This window comes from Calliphora vicina, chromosome 2 (genome assembly GCF_958450345.1).
Source record: "Calliphora vicina chromosome 2, idCalVici1.1, whole genome shotgun sequence".
NCBI classification, from domain to species: Eukaryota; Metazoa; Arthropoda; class Insecta; order Diptera; family Calliphoridae; genus Calliphora; species Calliphora vicina.
In genome coordinates, this window is record NC_088781.1 from 132,848,785 (window position 1) to 132,871,558 (window position 22,774).

At 32.1% G+C, this 22,774-nt stretch overlaps 2 protein-coding genes across 2 annotated transcripts; both read right to left on the reverse strand.

Annotated features, from left to right (window-relative positions):
- Window positions 1–431: 431 nt before the first annotated feature.
- On the reverse strand, window positions 432–8,503 carry LOC135950881 (pickpocket protein 11-like). Its single transcript, XM_065500405.1, has 6 exons — window positions 8,034–8,503; window positions 7,672–7,977; window positions 1,013–1,476; window positions 783–951; window positions 616–722; window positions 432–560 (listed from the first exon to the last, which is right to left on the reverse strand). Exons 1-6 carry the CDS (start codon window positions 8,501–8,503, stop codon window positions 448–450), a joined length of 1,629 nt encoding a protein of 542 aa, XP_065356477.1. The 3' UTR covers window positions 432–447.
- A 250-nt stretch (window positions 8,504–8,753) lies between these two features.
- Window positions 8,754–16,599, reverse strand: ppk11 (pickpocket 11). The gene is made up of 4 exons (XM_065500406.1): window positions 15,878–16,599; window positions 15,049–15,815; window positions 14,834–14,990; window positions 8,754–9,117 (listed from the first exon to the last, which is right to left on the reverse strand). The coding sequence occupies exons 1-4, from the start codon at window positions 16,597–16,599 to the stop codon at window positions 8,754–8,756; spliced, it is 2,010 nt and encodes a 669-aa protein (XP_065356478.1).
- Between the last annotated feature and the right edge of the window lie 6,175 nt (window positions 16,600–22,774).

Below are 22,774 nucleotides of genomic sequence, written 5' to 3' on the forward strand. Positions count from 1 at the left end.
AGGATTGTTAGTTTTTGAGTAATTAGTAATTACTTTATTGGTTAGGAGGAGTTATTTTTAAGAGACAGGTGGTAATTTTGTTTGATTTTTTTAATAGTAATGTGTCAATGTGATTGTTGTGATGGGGATATGCTTAAGTTATGAAAGTAACCAGACAGTATTTTAGATGTTTCTTATATGGGGTGTAGAAATACCTTTAAATAATATTTTTTTAACCTTGGAGCAGTATGAGTTCACGAATTTATTAATTTATTTAAGGAAATATGAAGAATCCAGGTGCTTCTCCAAAATCAAATTTATGTTCTCAAGTTATTTTGGCCCTGGCAACATGTTGCTATACAAAGTTGCTAAACATTTCGAATTAATAACAATCATACGCCTGCAGTTAATTTTTATTTTTAACACTTTTATTATTATTTATTTTGCTAGTTTTTTTAACAATTTAGCTTAACGATTATTAAAATAATTAAATATTGGTCTAAATGTAAGAAAGTAAATAAATTCAAAGGCAGTAACAATGCTAAAACCCATAATCAAACCCAAAAGACCGCCAAAAGAAGCTAAAAAATAAAAAAATTAAGAAAATTTCCTAGATTAAATATAAATCAAATTTACCCAAAGCCGATAACCAATTCTGATAGATTTCCTTGCGATATCTAGTAGACATAAGATCGCTATAAAATACATGCAGCAAAATATTGTTATAATCATTGGGTACCTTTCTAAAAATAGATAAACCTTTAGAAAAATGATTATTTTAAATAAAAAAAAAGTCCACTTACAAATCATTTTCCTGCTGAAAAGATAATTTAACATTTAACTTGCCCATGGTGATCTCAGATACATAATGATTTGACTCACAATCCGGCAAACAATCACAGGGAAACTTATCAGTGCTCAAAATAGTGGAAAAGGTTTTATTGTATTCATTTAAGGCCCGCGTAAAGATTTCTATAATTTTAAAGTTGGAAAATTAAATATTTACTTGAAACCTTTAGTTTTCCTCATGTACCTCTGCTATCCAAAACACACTGCAACTCCTTAATGCCACACTTGGGAAACGAACCATTATTGGGCAGATTTTCCGGCACACAACCACATTTATCCACAGCCTTACGTATGCGACACTCTGACATACAATTGATAAATGAGTAACGTTGCATCACCACCAGTTGACGTTCATTGGAGAATAAACAATTTCTTAACTTTAAATCCATGCTTTTGACATCACTCGTCGCGTACGTGGACTCAGGGCTAATGCGCACAAAACTCTCTCGCGTAGAGGTGATTACTTTTGTTTCGGCATTTTCATCGGGAAAATCATAGGCATCATGGATCATGAAACGAAAACCATAACTGCTGAAATATGTACCAAAATAGTCGTAGGCCAGAGGGTTAAGGAGTATGGAGAGTCCAGTGGGATAACCACAACCGGTAACGCGATAAGGTCGTTTGGGTACTTGATAGGCAATTTTTCTGAGGAAAAAGAAAGGAGAGAAATATTTAGTGGAAAAAGAAATATAAAGAAAAACTAGGTTAGAGAAGAATATCTTCATAAAATAGCATCAGTGGGATCTAAAAGATTCTAGCAGGTTCCTTTGCAATTTTTAAAGATTTTTATGGCAATGTTACTCAAACTCTTTGAGCCTTCGAAAAGGTTATTTAGATCATTCTCCTTGAAATTTTTGAGGACCAAATTGGTGTAATATTTCTTCTAGTAACTTTACATTGTCCCATTGAGAGGCACACGTGGCGTAAAATTATGATTTTTGTCCGAGCTGTAGAGATGAGAACGAAGAAGACGAAGAGAGCGTTATATCATACAAAACTCTCGAAACGAATGTTCTTGGGATCAACTGTATTTTATAAACAGTCCATCCTAATGGATATTAAACTGTGTGATGATCTTTAAATATATTGTAACATAATATAATTTTTGTCTGAGATGTAGATATGAAAACAAAGAGGAGAAGAGAATGATGTATACTTCGGATACTTGGGTCTAGGTTTTTTTGGTTCATAATTTCTAATGAATGTAGCCTAACGAGTCAGATATTTTACCAACATTAATTAGTGAGGCATGTATATCTTAAAATCCATCAAGATAAATATACAAGTATAGATCAATATCGCATAATCGTTTGTTTTTTTTTACCCTCTTGGGAGCATTTGGCTTCCACAAAGCATCTCTATCTTATGCGATTTGTTTTTCGCATATTTCCCATGTAAGATTGCACTCCTTGTTATTGGAGTATCGTGCGTCTTCATGTACGATGTTACCATTAGAACCAGACTGTTGTTATTTTTGTATCCGTTTCGTTAAACGGTTGTTGTTCCTACTAAGTAGGTGATCCAAGGATACATGTAGCGGGTCCAAGGATACATGTAGGATGTTGCCATAAGATCCAGCCTATTGTTATTTTTGCCTTGTGTCAGTTTCGTTAATCGGTTGTTGTTCCAACTAAGTAGATGATTGGTCTGCTGTAGCTGGTCTAGGATAATGGTGCTGCCATCTGTCGTTGCCTAGAAACAACGCCCTCTGTGTATTTGGTGTAGTGGTGGTGGGGAACCTTGCTAATTTAATTCTTTGATTCCTACTTTTTTTTCCAGGGGGTGGCGGGGTGCCTGACCTTTCTCATGATGTTATCCTCTTTTCCGGGGGGAGGTGTGGTCAGGGGTCTTCTTAGATGGATTGTTTAGAGGGGGGTTAATTTTAAAAACTCGAAAACCATGATGAACATTTTTCGTCCTCTGCCAGGGATCGAACCTGGGGTGCTTGGTTTTGTAGGCAAGCACTTTAACCACTACACCATGCCGCCACTACACTACATAATCCGCTTAAATGTTCTTCTGAGATTCCACTGACACGAATCTAGTATTCAGTAGTTAAGTACGTATGGCTGTAAAACGAAAGATTTTTATTTGAACTTTTTTACTATCTAATCAGATAATTAAGCGGTAAATTATCTTCCAAATTGTTTTAATCAAATAATCCGTTGTAGAGTAATAGCTGATATTGACTGCTCTTGATAGTGAAACCCCGGTCATTCCGATATGTAGAACTGACTGTAGAGCCGTCAGTCATCTGGACGAAGGATTTAAAGCTCGATATTTGTGTCCTAGTCGATGGAGTCTAAATTTTGACTGTGAATTTTGGTTTGTCATAATCTTTACTTGCCAAGCAATCAATCACAAATTGCAAAGCTGAAACCAGAATCTGAAAATCTGACCGGTAACATTAATAAAGGTCAGTCGTCTCCTGGAAGAAGGATTTATAGCTTGGTATTGGCATCCAAGTCGATGGAGTTTAAAGTTATCTTATCAAGCAATTAAACCGAAATTACAAAGTAGAAACCAGGAAAGGCTGACCGATAACATTAATAAATAAATGTGGGTCGTGGTCAATTAGGCCGCTCCAATGTGTGTTTCACTTCATTGAGTTTTACTAGCACGGAACACCATCTACACAAAGTAACAATGAATATATGGGAGTCAGCCTAACTTCAACATCATATAGTTTGAGTATACACTGAATTATGTCCAGAAAAACCTTCGTATGCAAGATAACATATAGGGTCCATTGGATCGCATATTCGTTGTAGCAATTCGGTTGTCATTACGAATCTGTTTACTCTGTGTAGAGAGTAAGTAGACTATAGTCGCCACCGCACATAGTCGCGGAAAGTACAGGAATTTCCTAAGCAACTGAGTTTGGGATAGAGCCCAGCTTGCCCGCAAGGTACTAATAACAACCCAACATATTCAACTGCACAGCCAACTCCACTTTAATTCGTCCACTGGAATTACTATCCTGTAAAAGTTCCATGACATTGGCCTCAATACAGAAATACAGTTTTCAGAATTCCTGGAGCTTCTGAGACAAAGCAAATCTTGAAGGAACTGGTATTTTTGATGCTGCAGTCTCAAATTTTAAAATCATTCAATCCTTTATGCAGTTTTCATTCTGGGAGAACGAGAAGATTGTAAAATTACTGACGTTAACATATTTAATGTTGGACATCTTGAAGATCAATGCATCATTTAAGGAAATTTGTTTTACTACTTGCATTCCAGAGGTACTATTCTGGGGGAATCCAACTTGTCAATAAAGTGATTTCAGTTTAAGAGTTCTGGAAGGTCATACAAGACATGTTGAGTTGTTCGGCCTTCTTTCTTGTCAGGTAAATACTCGATCACTGAATGTGATGATAATGGATCCTGTTGGAAGGCCTTCGAAATAAATAAAAAACAAGACCTTCGTATTTAAGAAAAAAACATTAGGGTCCATTGCAGTTTCGTAGATGACAATTTTATACAACAAACATATAGACGCAATCAATTCCTCGGTCGCATGTTATCTCATGTATGTCGTACTTGGCCACATCTCATAGCCGCGGAAAGTACATTGACATTTCCTAAACAACTGAGTTGGGGATAGAGCCCAGCATGTGCTCAGGATACTAATAAGTCCCGGTCCACACTGTGAAACATTTGCTGCAAAACATTTTTAAATTCTCCTTTGAAACTACATTCGTGTCCACACAGTGAAGTTTTTGATTTTCACTTTTTGACATTTCTGTACAGAATATGAACGAATAAATGTGGATGACATACTCAACAAAAACTACATGTACATGAAACAGATTACCCTTTTCCATTCCTCTTTCCCCTTTCATCAACAAACTCAAATGTTTTGCAGCAAATGTTTCACAGTATGGATGGGAACTAACAACACAACATATTCAACTGCAATGTCAACTCAACTTCACTTCGTCCATCATATTGGCTCAATGCAGAACCCCCGGATTAAAAACATTCCAGCTAATGTTTTCAGAATTCCTAAAGCTTCTGAGACAAAGCAAATCTTCAAGGAACTGGCATTCTTGATGTTGCAGTCTTAACATTTAAAAACATACAATCGTTTATGCAGTTTGCATTCTGGAAGAATGAGAAAATCGTAAAATTGGACATCTAGAAAATCAAAGCATAAATATGGTAGATGTTTCCCGCCATTTAAGGATATTTGTTTAATTACTTATACTCCAGTAATTACTTATACTGAGCGAGTCCAACTTGTCAATAAAGTGATTTCAGTTTGAGGGTTCTGGAAGGTTATACAAGACATGTTGAATGTTTCGGGCTTCTTCTTTGTCAGATAAATAAGCGATCACTGAATGAATGGTCATCGAAATAAATGAAAAACAAGAATTCATTTTAGTTGTTAATCTTTAAATGTTTCTAGAGGTATATAATTTCTAGGAAGGGAGATCGAGTTGGCGTAGGTGTCTACATTCAGGAATTCGAAACTTGGTTCTCTTTTAGAATTCCAAATGAATGTAGCATTATTCAGACTGGCTCAGTTATATCAAGATATCAGGCAGAGATATTCGTATATACTGACATTCAGGCCGCAATAAAATCTCTTACACAACATCTAATTTAGTCCAGGAATGCCAGGCATCCTTAAACAGGATGGCAAGACATTCAACAGTCGTACTCAAATTGGTACGTGGACACGGAGATATTACGTGCAACTATGTTGCTGATTTGGCAAAAAAAGGCGCCATGTTGCCTGACTGAGACTTAGACTTCCTACTCGGGATTCCGTTATCCAAATGCAGGCTACAAATTAGTAACTTTTACTACGAGCTTGCTCAGACTAGATGTGGTTGTGAACCCCCATGCACTATAAACAGGACGACTAAACCGAGGGCGGACAACATATATTCTTGGCTTGACACGCTCACAAGTTAGTGATGCAGTGGCGAATACAATCGGTCACTTGGTTTGCCCTACAACGACTTCTGTAGAAGTTGTCAAAATGAAGAGAAGGATGAGGAAGGATTTTCCATCTTCTTTGTAATTGTCCGCCATTACTAGATCTACGCTTAAGATTTCTGTTACATCGTTCCTTTAATAGTATTTCTGAGCTTTCGGACATGAAGCTAGAGTGCATTAATGCCTTTATCAGGAATAGCAACTGGCTAATTAGGCCAGAATCTCCAAAGAGAGACCAAATAACCGCCAATTGACTGGCGCTTAATAATAATTCTCCTCTCCTCTCTTTTTTCGGATCTTCTTCCTCCTCACTTTTCTAACATTTCGTTTCTTAAATAGTATTTCTGAGCTTTCGGGCATGAAGCTAGAGTGCATTAATGCCTTTATCAGGAATAGCAACTGGCTAATCTCTCCACTGAGAGACCCAATAACCGCCAATTGACTGGCGCTTAATAATAATTCTCCTCTCTTCTCTTTTTTCGGATCTTCTTCCTCTTCACTTTTCTAACTCTTCATCACACCTGATGTCCCCTTATTTTTATACCCTTCACCTTCGTGAGAAGGGTATATATAAGTTTGTCTTTCCGTTTGTAATTTCTACATTTTTCATTTCCGACCCTATAAAGTATATTTCTATATATTCTGGATCCTTATAGATAGCGCAGTCGATTAAGCCATGTCCGTATGTCAGTCTGTTGAAATCAATTTTCTGAAGACCCCAGATATCTTCGGGATCCAAATTTTCAATAATTCTGTCAGACATACTTTCGAGAAGTTTCATATTTAAAATCAGCAAAATCGGTCCACAAATGGCTGAGATATGAGGAAAAAAACAGGACAATCTCGATTTTTGACCTATATCTGGATTACTAAGTCATTAATATAGACAATATGGATATCTAATGATAGATATTTCAAAGACCTTTGCAACGACGTTTATAAGACCATAGTAAGTTGGACCTACAATGGGTCAAAATCGGAAAAAATATTTTTTTCCCGAATTTTTTTTTTTTCACAAAAAAAAAATTTAAAAACAAAACATTTTTTTTTAAATTTAAAAAAAAAATTTAAATAACAATTCGAAAATTTTTTTTCCAAAAAACGAAAAAAAAAAAAAAAAAAACAATTTTGGAAAAAAAAATAAATTTTATTTACCTAAAAATATTTAAAATTTGTATTTTGAAATATAATTTGGTGAAGGGTATATAAGATTCGGCACAGCCGAATATAGCTGTCTTACTTGTTTCATTTCTAGCTGTCCCTCGTTTCTATCTTTTTAATTTCAGCTAACACAACGGGACCTATGCGGACCCAAGTGAGCTGCTCTTCTTTCCTGTCGTCACCTAACCTATATAATTTCATATTGGCAACTTTTTATATTTTGGTTTGCCACTTTATCATGAATAGAACACCTGAACTACTTTTGGAATTAGTGCAGATTAAAGTAGACATTTTTTGAGTGAATAATTTGACATCTTAGACCTGTGAATAGGCTTCCAAATTGGTGTGATTTAAGACCGCTGGATTATTTTCGGTGGGGCTATGTGAAATAAGTAGTTGATACTAATAAATAAGGAGATGCCTTGAAGGACGATATTAGCCGGTATACCAATAGGAGGAACTGTAACTATCATATCAACTTGTTCTAAACGGCTTAAAAGAGATATGAGCTTGTCAGAACATGGGCGATTATCTGTTTCATAAAAGTATAAAGAAAGTGGGGTCCTCTGGAAATACTTCCACGATATCCTTATTTTATAAGGGATTTAAAACACGCCAAACTTGTTTCCATTTCCCCACTTGAAATAGTTCTATTAAGTAGCAATTGAAAACTTGGTTGGTTTACGTGGTAGTTTACTACGTGCGAACAATCAAGTAGAGTCGAAAACTTACTCTGGAAAATTATTTTTCGCTTGGCCAAAATAATTAAACGAACAGCAAACACCCTCAATGGTGGGTATCCTCTGGAACAAACTGTCGCATCTCGAATTGGTGCCCTTCCAAATACACTTGGATATCATGTCCAGACAGTTGGGTGACAAACGTTCCGATAAATCCGACAACGTCATGTTATTCAACTCCAAAATCTTTTCGGCCAAAGTAAAATTAACATTCGATTGATTTAAAGCGAAACTATAATACATGGTGACACGAAATGAGCGCAATACCTCCTCTTCAGAGGTGTTAGAGGGAAGTTTTCTATTTAAATAAATAAAAATTAAATACATTTAAACAAAATAAACCGAAATACTTACAAAACCTTTACCAAACTCAAGGCTCTATCGCGTGATATCTTATTGAAATTGCAAAATGTTACTGCCGGAAATGGTATATCCCAGGTGGGATGATGAGAACTTTCTATTACCGTTACCGTGGGTGTTTCACGATTCCATAAATAGGACACTATTACCAAAACTATGGACACTATTATCGATACAATAACCACAAAAAGCCAAAAGTAACGTTCTTTTTTGGTCATATCCGAACGTGTTAAATAGTTGAAGCCATGCAATGAAGTGGTATTACAATAATTGCGTAAATTTTGCATAAACCAATTTTGTATGGCTTTTAGAGTTAAAGGATTTCGCTTTTTCTTATGGGATTTCCTTGATAGAAATGTGGTGGTCGATGAGGTAAAAGAGTTTCTTTCGAACTTGTGCTTGTAGTGGGTATAGGGCAAGACATTGCGTACATTGAAAATAGGTTGTATTTTATTAGACGACATTAGCTTTAAATTTAAACACACGCAGGCCAAGGAATCTATTAACAAACTGAACAAAAATAAAAGCCAACAAGTGATAGGTTAATTTAATTAAGGGTTGTTGCTTGACCTCTAATGTTTTTTTGGGAATTCTTTATTTTAATGCTAATTTCACTTAATTATAGGGTTTTTACTATTAAACTATTTATTTTGATGGTTTTGTTTATGATTGTTTTATTATTTCCCCATTTGTTTTTTCTTAATGTTGTGACATTTAACCTAAATTATCTGGACAATGAGGTCTCATACGTAAAAATGCCTCTATACGTTCTTGTTTTTCCTTTTCCTCTTCCAATTTCTTTTTATTTTCCGCCTCTCGTTGTGCCTTCTTTAGCCGTTTTTTAATGCGATATCTTATTTGTTTTTTAGTCAACCAATTGCAGGCTGGTCGCACGAATACAAAGAATATTAGCTCAAATCCAGACACAAAACTATAACCCATATGTAGGCCGGTTATGCCACCAAATGTTCCTATAAAGGATAACCAATTTTCATAGACATCCAGACGTAAGCGCTCGGCATAGAGTTCACCGAAAAAGACGTGCAGCAGTATGTGGTTAGTGGTGTTAATGCCTTTGCTGTAAAGAAAGAGGTAAGTTTTAGTATATCCTAGTTGTTAAGTGCATGACTTTATAACACATAAACACTGCTAACTATAGTCCCTAGTCCTCGCTAACATTAAGTATTTCCTTGCAACGAGGGTTTGGGATGAATCACCCAATTCATCGATTCGATTGAAAGAACGATTTTGTGAATTAACACAGATCTCCAATTCTCTTTCAATGTTAGCATAATGTGGATTACATTATCAAGTTCTTTACACTCCTTATCAAATTTCTAGCATCCTTACATTTCACTTTAGGAAACAAAATGAAATACGTTATAAACCAAAAGTGAAGATCAGTTTGGTTCCGTCCTAAACCAATACCATTTTCTCCTGTCAAGCTATCCTTGTGTTGACCAACATATTTACTCTTCACTCTTTTAACGAGCGGTTGCATCAACCGAATCACTTCAAGATTCGCATCACTTTAGATCCCAATAAACGCAGAGATTTGATCTCATGAATGTCAAATGTTTGATTTTAAAATAATAGTTTTAAAACACTTAAAAGGAATTCATTCCCAATGCCTTATTTCTAAACTTCTATATAGAAATACTTTCGTTTCCTTCCCACAGAATACAGAGGTTTGATCTTCGTGAGAAGGGTATATACGAGTTTGTCATTCCGTTTTTAATTTCCACAATATAATTTTTCGACCCTATAAAGTATATATATTCTGGATCCTTATAGATAGCGGAGTCGATGAAGCCATGTCCGTCTGTCTGTCTGTTGAAATCAATTTTCTGAAGACCCCTGATATCTTCGGGATTCAAATCTTCAATAATTCTGTCAGACATGCTTTCGAGAAGTTTCCTATTAAAATCAGCAAAATCGGTCCTCAAATGGCTGAGATATGAGGAAAAAACCAGGACAACCGCGATTTTTGACCTATTTTTTACCTATATCTGGATTACTAAGTCATTAATATAGACAATATGGATATCTAATGCTAGATATTTCAAAGACCTTTGTAACGACGAGAACTTAGTAAGTTGGACCTACAATGGGTCAAAATCGGAAAAAAAATATTTTTTAAGCCGAATTTTTTTTCTCCAAAAAAAAAATTTAAAAAAAAAAAATTTTAAATTTAAAAAAAAAAAAATTTTAAATTTAAAAAAAAAAAAATTAATTAACAATTCCAAAAAAAAATTTTTCAAAATATGAAAAAAACAAATGGAAAAAAAAAATTTTGTTTACCTAAAAATATTTAAAATTTGTATTTTGAAGTATAATTTGGTGAAGGCTATAAAAGATTCGGCACAGCCGAATATAGCTCTCTTACTTGTTTTTTTTTAAATTTTTGAAAGAACATTTTTTTTATTTTTTTTCAATTTTATTTAAAAAAATTTTAAATTTATTAGTGAACAAAAAATTTTTTTTGGTTAAAAAAATTCGGGTTAGGTCCAATTTACCTATAAATTAACCATGGTGCCATGTAGAAGTCATACATCCAATATATTCATCTCTATTTATATCTACTTCTTCAAGCTATCTAAATCATATTTCTATTTCCATCCTGATCTCCATATTCCTTCCTCTTTCTATATCTAATTCTATCTCTAATTTTATCTCCATCTTCATCTCTATATATTTCCAATTTCTATCTTCCTCCATACATATCTTAATCTAACTGTCTATGTTTCTCCATCTCTATTTATATCTGCATCTCTATCTTAACTATTAATCCTAATAAAGATAGAATTCAAATCTATCTACATATCTATCTTTATCTCCATCTGCATCTCCATAGATGTCTAAACATTTCAATATCTTTATCCATTTATATCTCCATCTCTATTTCTATCTCTTTCCTGTTTCTATCTCAGTCTATATTTCCATGAAATATAGATGGATATATTTTTATCTACATCCATCTTCATCACTGTACGTATTCTTCTATCTCCATCTCTATTTCTATCTCAATCTTTATCTCCATCTCCATCTGTCCATTACAATATTATTATGCATTTGTATTTTTACCTATATCCATCAATATTTATATATCTATCTACTTCTACTTCTCCTTCTCTATTTCTACTTCCATCTTCATCTCTATATACATCCTATTTCTATCTTTTTCCCTATCTCAATTTCTATATCCTTCTTTCTTTATATCTCAATCTCCATCTCCATCTATCCATTTCAATAAATTTATCCATCTATATTTCTATCTCCTTCCTGTTTCTATCTGAATTTCTATTTCATAGATGGATCTATTTCTATCTCCATCCATCTTCATCTCTATTTATATCCTTCTAACTCCATCCATCCATCATCTCAATTACTATTCCATCTATACAATGGGTCAAAATCTGAAAAAATATTTTTTAACCCGAATTTTTTTTTCACCAACATTTTTTTTTCGCTAAATGTTATAAAAAAAAAATACAAAAAAAATAAAAAATTTCCAAAAAATTAAAAAAACATCTTTGAAAAAAATAAATTTTGTTTACCTAAAAATATTTAAAATTAGCTGACCCGACAGACGTTGTCCTGTCCAAATTACAAAAAATGCTTGTGTTCGATTTGTGAGAAGCGGTTTGAAATGTCTTGCAACAACATGTAATTCAATATATAGTACATATTTTGAGTTTTTATATAAGTAATACAATTTTGGTCTGAAATATGAGTGATCACAGATCGAGCTCTTTTTCTGGATTAAACGAATATTGATCAAGTTATTAGCGAATTCATATATTTTGAGTTTTTATATAAAAAAATCGATTTTTTGTCTGAAATATGATTAAAAGCTTATTGGGCAAGATATTAGTGAATTTAGATATTTTGAGTTTTTATATAAAAAATAGATTTTTGGTCAGAAATATGAGAGATCGAGCTCTTTTTCTTGATTAAACGCTTATTGGCCAATTATTAATGATTTAAGATATTTTGAGTTTTTAATCGAATTTTGGTCTGAAATATGAGTGATCACAGATCGATGTACGTATTAGTGGACGTGGACAATTTTTATTTCAGTAAAAACTTTTTCGGACTATTGTGAACATTAAAAAATAAATTAGCCAAATCGGTCCAGGTGTCCTGCGATTTTGGATATATCGAAACAAAATTGGGGTGGTAAATTTTTCATTCAGTAAAAACTTAACTTGGATTACTGTGAAAATTGAAACAAAAAATTAGCCAAATCGGGGTAGCCGTTTTCCGAATTTGGATGAATCGTAAAAAGTGGGCGTAAAAGTGGGCGTGGTCAATTTTTCATTCCGTTAGAACATAAGTGGGACTATAACAAACTTTAAAAAAAAAAATGTGTATAAATCGGTCCGGCCGTTCTCAACTGATGCAAATACCAACGAACGACATTTCATTTTTATTTATATATTTATATATCGAGCCCTTAGCGCCAAATTATCGTAAGCGACAAAACACAAATTTTACAGGAGAAGGTTTTTTCGATTATTTTGAAATTTATCCATAGAATTAAAAATTGTATGATCTATTTTTCAAAAATATTTATAACTTTTGACAATTAAAAATTCATGGAATACTTTATTGAAAAATATGACAAAAATTAAGATTAAAATTTTTCGAATTGAAATAAAATATTTATTTATGAATAGTTTTTAATGAAATTTCACAGTTATGTAAAATTTTCCATTTAAAATGGAAAAATAAAAAAGAATTTGAAATCTATTATCAGCAATCCCGCAATTCCTAAAAAAGTGTTGAAAAATCCCAAAAATGGAAATTTTTAGTTTTTTGGCTATAATATCCGTACTAGGGTCGGAGTTATCGGAATGCTTTACAAAATAATTAAAAGCATTTTGGGCCATCTAAAATCGGTTATTGTATTGTGATATCGAATATGCGATTTGAGAATTTTTGCCCTAAAGTTTAATTTTACATAAAAAATAGGTGTTTTATGAATGGACCTGGTCCCCTCGGTAACAAAAATTTTTAATTTTTTTTTTCATTTAAATATTTTATGAAAACTTAGCTTTCAGAAAGTATAAATTCCTTATATGTACATCCTCTCAGAAATTTTTTGCGATAACTTAGAAAGAAAAAAAGTTATTTTTTCCCAAAAAATTTGCGAAAAATCGGTTTTTCAAAATGTTTTAAATTCAAATGCATATGCACTCGATGAAAAGATTTTATGTGTGTAATTTTTTTGAAATCGGAACACAAACGAAGAAATAGGATCATTTTAAAAATGTAATATATCCGAGGTGTCCTACTTTGAGGACCCTTGGTCGCGGCCCATGAGGTCCACGTTCAGAACTTAAACTTGAGAACACTTCTTCTTTGCGCATGCGAAATTTCATTCAAACCAATCTAACCATTTAGAAGTTACAGATTTATTTCCCTCTTTTTTTCAATACCACTATGTATCGCTTAAAGGGGGGTCAGACGGCATGTATTGCTTGTGTTTTGTGCCATGTATTGGGACATTTTTCCATATGTAAACATATACATACCGTGTGATCCACATGAAACTTTGTGAATGTAAAATACATGTGTATTACTCGTGACATTTTTGGCAATTAGAGCATGTTCTATTTTCGTGTGTATAACAGTGTTGTATTTTCAAATACAACACTGTGTGAGTGCAAAATAAAAAAAACAAAACAAAATCGAGTAAAGAAAAATCATAATAAAATAAGTTTCATTGCATTAAATATATTTATTGTGATTTAAAAATGTTTTAAATAAATATATTGTTAAAAACAATAAACATATAAACTTATAGAGGTTATGTAACATGCAATTACATATGTACGTTTGAACGTGGAAATTATGAAACGTATGTATAATGTGAATTATGACATACACATGGAATTCCATATGTATCGAATACATGTCCCAATACACAAGCAATACATGCCGTCTGACCCCCCTATTAAAGGGGGGTCAGACGGCATGTATTGCTTGTGTTTTGTGCCATGTATTGGGACATTTTTCCATATGTAAACATGTACATACCGTGTGATCCATATGAAACTTTGTGTATGTAAAATACATGTGTATTACTCGTGACATTTTTTGCAATTAGAGCATGTTCTATTTTCGTGTGTATAACAGTGTTGTATTTTGAAATACAACACTGTGTGAGTGCAAAATAAAAAAACAAAACAAAAAATAGTAAAGAAAAATCATAACAAAATAAATTTCATTGCATTAAATATATGTATTGTGATTTAAAAATGTTTTAAATAAATATATTGTTAAAAACAACAAACATATAAACTAAAAGAGGTTATGTCACATGCAATTACATACGTACGTTTGATCGTGGAAATTATGAATCGTATGTATAACGTGAATTTTGACATACACATGGAATTCCATATGTATCGAATACATGTCCCAATACACAAGCAATACATGCCGTCTGACCCCCCTATTACGATAAAATTCGTTTACTGTAAAATGTACACATTGACTTACGATAAAATCTTACCCCCTATCCCCTTATAATTTTGAAGTTATTAACAATTTTGATATTCTGAGAACGCTAAAACATCAGTCAGTCCATAAAATTTTAATTTTTGCAATAAAATTTTTTTTAGGAAAATGTCGCTTACGATAATTTGGCGCCAAGGGCTCGATATATATAGATATAGATAGATAGATTTTTATTTTGAAGTATAATTTGGTGAAGGGTATCTAAAATTCGGCACAGCCGAATATAGCTCTCTTACTTGTTTTTAATAAGATTGATTTAAATTACTTACAAGAAACGTTCATCCGTTAACGAATACTTTCGCATCAGTCTTCCCGAATCCATGGCAATGCTATACATATTAAAATCACACAACGGATAACAATCACACATAAATTGCTCATCAAAACGATTTGATTGGGAATATTTCAATTCCGAAACCAATAAAGCTAAGATTAAAACCAAGATTAACATTAATCTTCAATTTAATAATACTATTTTACTTACATTTATATTTCATATAACATTTACTCTGCTCTAAACCACACACCGTCCAATTTTCCATTTTCGGCCAATTTGGCATAGCACAGCCACACCTTTTATAGATTATACTGGAACGACATTCCGCCAAACAATTCACCTGAGAATATGAACCAAAATTAAACAAATTACGTTCATTGGGTAAATAACATTTACGAGTAGTTAATGATTCTCTGGATATATAGCTGGTGGCATAAGTTTGCTGAGGCAAGACATGTAACTTATTAAAGGTGGTGGGTGTTATGATACGTTTCAAGGCATTATTATCGGGATAATCATGTGAATCGTGAACTAAGACTTGGAAACCAGGCGTTAGTGTTAAGCTAGCTTGATAATCCTCCAAATGAGGATCTAATAAAACAGAGAGACCAGTTTTATAACCACAGCTGGTGATATATTCCACATGATCATTTAAAACATAATCGCTACGTTTGTTAAGAGTTTTCAGCAAAGCTTTATAGTTAAAGGAACAGCATTGGCCAAAGGCTGTTGGTATTTTTTGAAATAAATGTTTACATCTGATAAAATGGCCCTGCCACTTACATCTTAGCAGTTCATTGTCACAATTGGGTGTGATGTCATGTAATAGTTTGGAGAGAGTGTAATTGTTAATTTTTAATATAGAGTTTAAATGATGGTAATCTTGTGAGGAGGTTTCAATGTTGAAGGATGTGGAGAGAGCCATATTAAAGTAGTTGGTTAGTTCCGGAAGGCTAAAATTTGAGGTTTTTTGGCTGAGGAGAGGAGAGTAAACAGAAAGTGTAAGAGAGCAACATATTAAGTTAATAATACTTACAATTTTTGCGCCAAATTTGCAGCCTTTCTTTTTGATATCAAATTCAAATTACAGATGGTAACCGCTGGAAATGGTATGGACCAGGTGGGATATTGAGTACTTTCCGAATACAATATGGTGGGCGTTGTAGTGTTCATAAAATGCGACAACAGCAAAATAAATCCCGACATTACTACGGCACTCAGCACCACAAAAAACCAAAATGCTCTCTGCCAAGTGGTGGCGCCCACAAAATTTATGAATCCATGAATACTGGCCATTTCACAATAGATCTCAAAGCCCGATTTACGCTTGCACAAGCCATCATCGTTGCGGGCTTTCAGAAACGACAAAAACATGGGCAATTGTATGCTGCCAATGGTAAATCTGGAAGGCTTATTGAAGGTTTTATTGTGCCAAATGGTGGCAATTTTTGTTATGTTCTCATCTCTCTTACAAGAGGCCTGAAGTTTAAGGGGTCTTCTAAATTTAGTTTTAAAAACTTTCTTCAGCTTTTCGGCAAACAATTGCCATTTGGGTTTGCGTCCCGCTATTAACACCGGATGTTCCAATAGTTTTAAACGCATTTCAGGAGATTTTTGTAGAGTTTGTTGGCTGAATAGTAGTTTAGGAGGGTTGTGTTTTTTAACTGTTTTGGGTTTTAAATAGTCCTCAAAGGTTAAATAGTAGATTGGAGGTGCTGCAGTTTCCTCCGTTTTAAAAGTTTGATTAAATTTAGCCATAATATTATTACTTTTTAGTAGCGTTGCTTTAAAGCAATTAATTTATTTTAGAAATTCCCTAGGGTTTTTATAAGAAAAGAAAGAAAACTGATTTTTATCGCTGAATTATCAAAAACACCTTTTTAATGTTGTTGATAAACAACCCCTGATTATTAACTTATTTTATGCCGCCTAAAAGTAGGCATTATTTTATTACAAGTAATAAATTATTATAGAAATATTACAGTTTGTAAACCATTGCTCCCCAATCTGCTTCTTCTTTAATTTCCGCTCTTCACCTTTCTCTTTTTCTTAACCACTAATTACTTTTGTTTACCATTTTGCTCTAGCTGCTCACTGCAAGCCAAAATTGTATTGTATTGTTTTTTTCTTTTGCCACTATTTTGACTCTTCTCATATTGTTTATTTGTTTTGTTCGCTTTATTTGCTGCTTAATCCATTATTTATTAAACGAGTGAATTGAAAAATTTACAATATATTTTGTACATTTATTTGCAATAGAAATTCTATGAAAACAAATACATATTTCTTAAAACTCTATTTTACTTGCAAAAGTGTTTACATTTCATAAGGAAGTACGCATAAATTCTATGAATCTGTTTAATATTTAATTTAATTTATTGTTGTGGTCTAAAAAAAAAAAAACAATATGCGACGCGTACGACAGACACAGTGTGCTTGCTGCCTTAACCAATAGCCATGTGAGGCGTAAATGAATTCATTTGAATTTTATCATTAATGGTTATGTAAATAAATAAATAATTCTTTACATTCTGGGGAATTTTATGAAAAGATTTAAAATTTCATTTAAAACTGGGGAAATTATTTTTTTCGGATTTCCGTTGCATCTATCAAAAGGAAATCTTAAGAGACAACAAAGGTACAGTGGTTAACAAAACAATGGAAACTTTTCCAAATATTCCATATGTAGCCCAAAATTTAAAATATTTTTTTAAAATAAAATTTAGTATTTTACTTTTATTGTTTTATTTATATAAATTAACTGAAAATCAAAAAAAATAATCTATATATAAAAGAGTAACGTTACTGACTGACTGACTGATTCATCATCCCACAGCCCAAACGACTGAAGCTAGAATCATGAAATTTTAACTGTGGATTCCTCCCTCCCCAAAACGATCCACTAAAAAGGGATTTTTCGAACGTTTAGGGGGTAAAAAAAGGGTAAAAACTTGTAAATTCGGTAACCTTATATCTTCAAATCTAATAAAGATACAAAAAACTTAAAATGGCATGTTACTCCATTTAAAAAATAAGCTGACAGGTGTTTCGTACTTTTTCGAAATTCAAACCTTTTAAGGGATAAAACGGGTAAAAACTGTATTTTGGTACTTTTTTTGCACCCTATGTATCTTTTAAACCAATAAACATAGAAACAAATTTTAAATCGTATTCTTTAATTAACAAAAAATAAAAAATATAAGTTTGGTACTTTTTGGAAATTCAAAACCTTAAGGGATAAAAATTGAGTTTATTTTTGGTACTTTTTCATAAAATATGTTTTTCTATAATTTGACATAGAAATGCGAATATTTTATTATGAGCTCCCACTACGACACAGAAATTTATTTGAATAATGGGGATAAAAAAGGTACCAAAAAGGGGATAAAATCGGGAAAATACATTTTATTTGAAATTATTAAGCCAATTTTGATAATTTTTTTTTAACATCCAGGAACCATTCATACAAAAATTAACTAACAGGGTGTTATTAGGAACTCGAGTGCCAAGGATATTGGGCGAAATCCGGGTAAACAGTTTGGTACTTTTTTAAAACATATTTTTCTTGGGCACATTAACACAGATTTTATTCTTTTGAGACATGCCTGTAGCATAAACAATTTAGGCAAAATGGTTTATTTTTAAATTTCAAACTTGAGAGGTGTTCAAGGAGGAAAAGGAAAATTGGTACTTTTCTCCTAATGGTACTTTTTTTTAATATTTTAAATTATTTCACTTATCGTCATTAAAGTTAGCTGATATGTATCTGAGTGAAGTTAGTGTTAGGAATAGGGGATAATATTTAGGTACCAAAATGTGAGAACTGAACTATAGGTACTTTTTATTCTTATAATGGTATTTTTAGAATTTTCTATAACAATGAACTTAGAAACATGATATTTAGCATATATGGTCCTAAGTGAGTGAGAATTCTAGAGATAGACTTTTTGGTACTTTTTCTTTATTCGACTTTTTGTAATTTCTTCACCAATTAATAGGGTATTCGAATTATTCGATTTTTCTCTTGTTCGAATAAAACGAATAATTCGAATAAGAGATTTTAACTTGTTCGAATAATTCGATCACATGTTTGAAATTAATCGAATAATTTAAATTTTTTTAAAAAAGTAAAGAATGAAGTTTTGATGTCGGTTTTTTAATATTTTATTGTTAAAGAAAAACCAAAAATAACGTTAAAGTTAACAATTCAAGTATTGATAATGTTAAAAAAACATTCGAAAACAAAGTACATCATTAAATTTTCAACAGAAATATTCTGATCAGATTCCCACCCGAGCAATCTACAAAACAATTGACTAGCAAACCCTTTATTTTCAGTTTGCAGCTATGCTTTAAAAAATTTTAGCTAGTTGAACATGATCCTGAATTCAAATACAATATAAACGTATTAAGAACTTTTTTATGTCGTTCATTAATTCGATTTTTAAATTGAGTAACTAATTCTTTAGTAAATTAATTACATACCGTTACCTTAATATAGAAACGCCCTAACTCGTTTTTTCCCAAAAGTTATTTTTTTGCATACCTCGATAGATAATCCCGTAAAACACCACTATTTCATAAAAGTCTGTGTTAAAAAATTGCAACTATAGAACTTTAAGTTTTATTAAGTTGTTTCCTTCTCCTCTAAAGTAATGAAAATGTTAGTTAGGGCCTTTCTATATTAAGGTAGCGATATTCAGTATTTCTAAATTATTTATAACAAATTGTATTATTCATCAAGCTCTATCAACGTTACCGAATCTTTGCTTAATAAAGTGGTCTTGGGGAATTACACAATAAAGGGAATCTGTCCAAAGTTTGATATCACTGTCAGTGAACGTGGCTAATTTGAAGTCAGGCATTGCATGATTGACGCATTTACAAATATGCAAAAAGTTATTACCATGTTAGACAAAGATGTTCAAAATCATGTATAGATTTTATTAAATATTAAATATTTTGCAACACTTACGTACGCGGTTAATCACGGCCTTCATCTATTTCAATGTAATCATTATAAATGTCATCCTCAATATCACTTTCGACGACCGTTTCAAAATCACATTCTCCATCACATTCAACTCCACTTTAATCTAAGTTAATATTTTGATTATTAATTGCGATTCTTCTAATATTTCGCCAGCTAAATAACAAATATTGTATTCCGTACCTTTTATTTTCATTGGTTCAAGTCCTAAGTTAAAAATTTTGAAATATTTGTTTTTAGAATTGTAACTTCTTATTGTGAGTCATTATTACTTATTTAAATTTGAAATTATGAAAAATTTTAAGCAATTTAATAAATTTAAATATATATGAACATTTAATCGTTTTATTCGATTATTCTACATAAAATTGTTCGAATTATTCGTTATTCGAAAATGGCCATTTTTAAATTGTTCGAATAATTATTAGTAAGAAATTATTCGATTAATCGAACGATCATTAGTCGAATGAATACTCTAGTATATACCAACATTTTTAGGAGATTTATGCACGTTTAAGTGATTTTCGGAAGCGAATCCATATGGGAGCTATGACTAATTATGGACCGATCGTAACAAAATTTGGTAACATGAATTTTGTATATATAAAACTTATTTGGAGCGCAATTTGTGGAGATACATTTATAAATTAAACATTTTTGACCGATAAAGTCCAATTTCGGAAGGACATTTGTATGGGGGCTAGGTGAAATAATGGACCGATTTCAGCCAGTTTCAATAGGCTCCGTCCTTGGGCCGAAAAAATTATATGGTACAAAATTTTATCGAAATATCTTCAAAATTGCGACCTGTTCTCTGCGCACAAGGTTTACATGGACAGCAAGCCAGCCAGACGGAAGGACGGACGGACATCGTTTAATCGACTCAGAAAGTGATTCTAAGTCGATCGGTATACTTTAAGGTGGGCGTTAGACTAATATTTTTGGGCGTTACAAACATCTGCACAAACGCATAATACCCTCCCCACTATGGTGGTGTAGGGTATAAAAAGCGGAGTATTAAGCCATGTCTGTCTGTCTGCCTGTCTGTTGAAATAAATTTTCTGAAGACCCCAGATATCAACGGGATCCAAATCTTCAATAATTCTGTCAGACATGCTTTCGAGAAGTTTCCTATTTAAAATCAGCAAAATCGGTCCACAAATGGCTGAGATATGAGGAAAAACCAGGACAACCACGATTTTTGCACCTTTGCAAGACCATAGTAAGTTGGACCTACAATGGGTCAAAATCGGAAAAAAGTATTTTTTAAAAATTTAAAAAACAATTTTTTTTTTTTTAATTTAAAATAATTCGAAACAAATTTTTTTACAAAAAATTAAAATAACTACTTTGAAGTATAATTTGGTGAAGGGTATATAAGATTCGGCACAGCCGAATATAGCTCTCTTACTTGTTTTAAAATGAAAAGATCCATTCTTACGTATAAATGGCTTGGATGTGGTATCTGCTGGTCAACCTACCTATTGGCCTACTGATCCTAAGACAATTCCTGATCATATAGACTTCTTTGCCATTTCCAGAAAAATAAATCGTAATTCAATATTAACGGAAATATCATATGATCTATCTTCCGATCATTTCCCTGTTAAAATTTGAAGTTTCAAGTTCTCCGGGACCAAAAAATACATATTTCTAATTCAGAGATTAAACAACTTCTTTTCGAAAAAAAAACTTAGAAGAGAGTGGCATCAAAATGGATCACCTGCTGCTGCTAAGCAGAGGCTGTCTGTCCATTGCTACCAGGGAACTTAAGAAAGTCCTTAATTTGGAAGAGGATCGCATAAATAATAGTTACATTGAAAGTTTAATGAATAAAAAATATGCAAACTTTTCTCTTTGGATATCCTTGTAGATATCGTTACGATTTACACTGAACTCAATACCTTTTTTTACTACTACTTTTCTTGCAACTGCATGATTATTCATTCATCATCATGTCATTGATGGTGATAATGAACATGATCGTCATATTTATCATTGTGTTTCAATTAATATTAACAAACCTAGAAAAACATTACAATGATTTTTCACGTTAAACATCTGCGTGATTGTTTTTTAACACTTTTTTTCTGTTGATTTTATTGTTTTATATTTTATGTCACACTTTTGATTTGAACAATTCAATATTAAATGAATTTGTGTTGTATTTTAGAGATTTTTTTTTTGCTGGTTTCTCAAAATATTTACTCGTATTCATTCTTTGTACATCACATGTTGCTGATGTTTTAATTAAAGTTTGTTGTTTTTGTTGTTGTTGTCTACAACAAAAGTAACAATAAAAAAAGTACAGAAAAAAAATCAAAACAAAAAACTTTTGAATAAATGATTTTTAATTGAATTAAATGGAATTGTTTTGTTATGGGATTTTTCATTAGTGTTTAAAAAATAGAGAAGGTTTTTTTTTGTTGTTGTTGCAACTCACATGAGAACTCCAATAGCAAACGACGACGACGAGTTTAAATGAAGCCGATTAAAATTATTCTTAAAATAGAATTCAAAGTAAATAAGTTGCGAGGGAAACTAGCAAAAATAATTTTGCGCCATTTTGTAGCTGCCACACAGAAAAAAAATAACTAAAAAGAATTAAGGTCGCTGGACCAAAAATTTAAATTATTTTCATATTTGAACAAGAATTTGTATTTGAAAAATTGTGGCTATAAAAATGTTTATTTATGTATATAAAAATGTAATATAAATATTAATTAATTTTGAAATATTTCACATAAGAAATGAACTTTTTTCAAAGTGGTTACTTTTGGCTATTAATGAGATTAAGTGAAAAATTTCTTGCTAATACTTTTTCTAAATATTTTTAAGAAATTTTGCTTAAACTTCTGTATAATTTAATGGTTACTTTATGAAATATAAACGGTAACTCGCATAAAATTTCAGAATTTCGTGAAAAAAGTATATGTCATGTAA

Coding starts and splice junctions, on each gene's coding strand:
- ppk11 (XM_065500406.1), bottom strand. CDS start 16,599: ATGGCTAAATTTAATCAAACTTTTAAAACGGAGGAAACTGCAGCACCT. Junction 15,816..15,877: donor GCAAATTTGGCGCAAAAATT/GTAAGTATTATT, acceptor TCCTCTCCTCAG/CCAAAAAACCTCAAATTTTA. Junction 9,118..14,833: donor TTAACGGATGAACGTTTCTT/GTAAGTAATTTA, acceptor CTTTCTTTACAG/CAAAGGCATTAACACCACTA.
- LOC135950881 (XM_065500405.1), bottom strand. CDS start 8,503: ATGTCGTCTAATAAAATACAACCTATTTTCAATGTACGCAATGTCTTG. Junction 1,477..7,671: donor GCGAAAAATAATTTTCCAGA/GTAAGTTTTCGA, acceptor CTTTTTCCTCAG/AAAAATTGCCTATCAAGTAC. Junction 561..615: donor GAATTGGTTATCGGCTTTGG/GTAAATTTGATT, acceptor TTTATTTTTTAG/CTTCTTTTGGCGGTCTTTTG.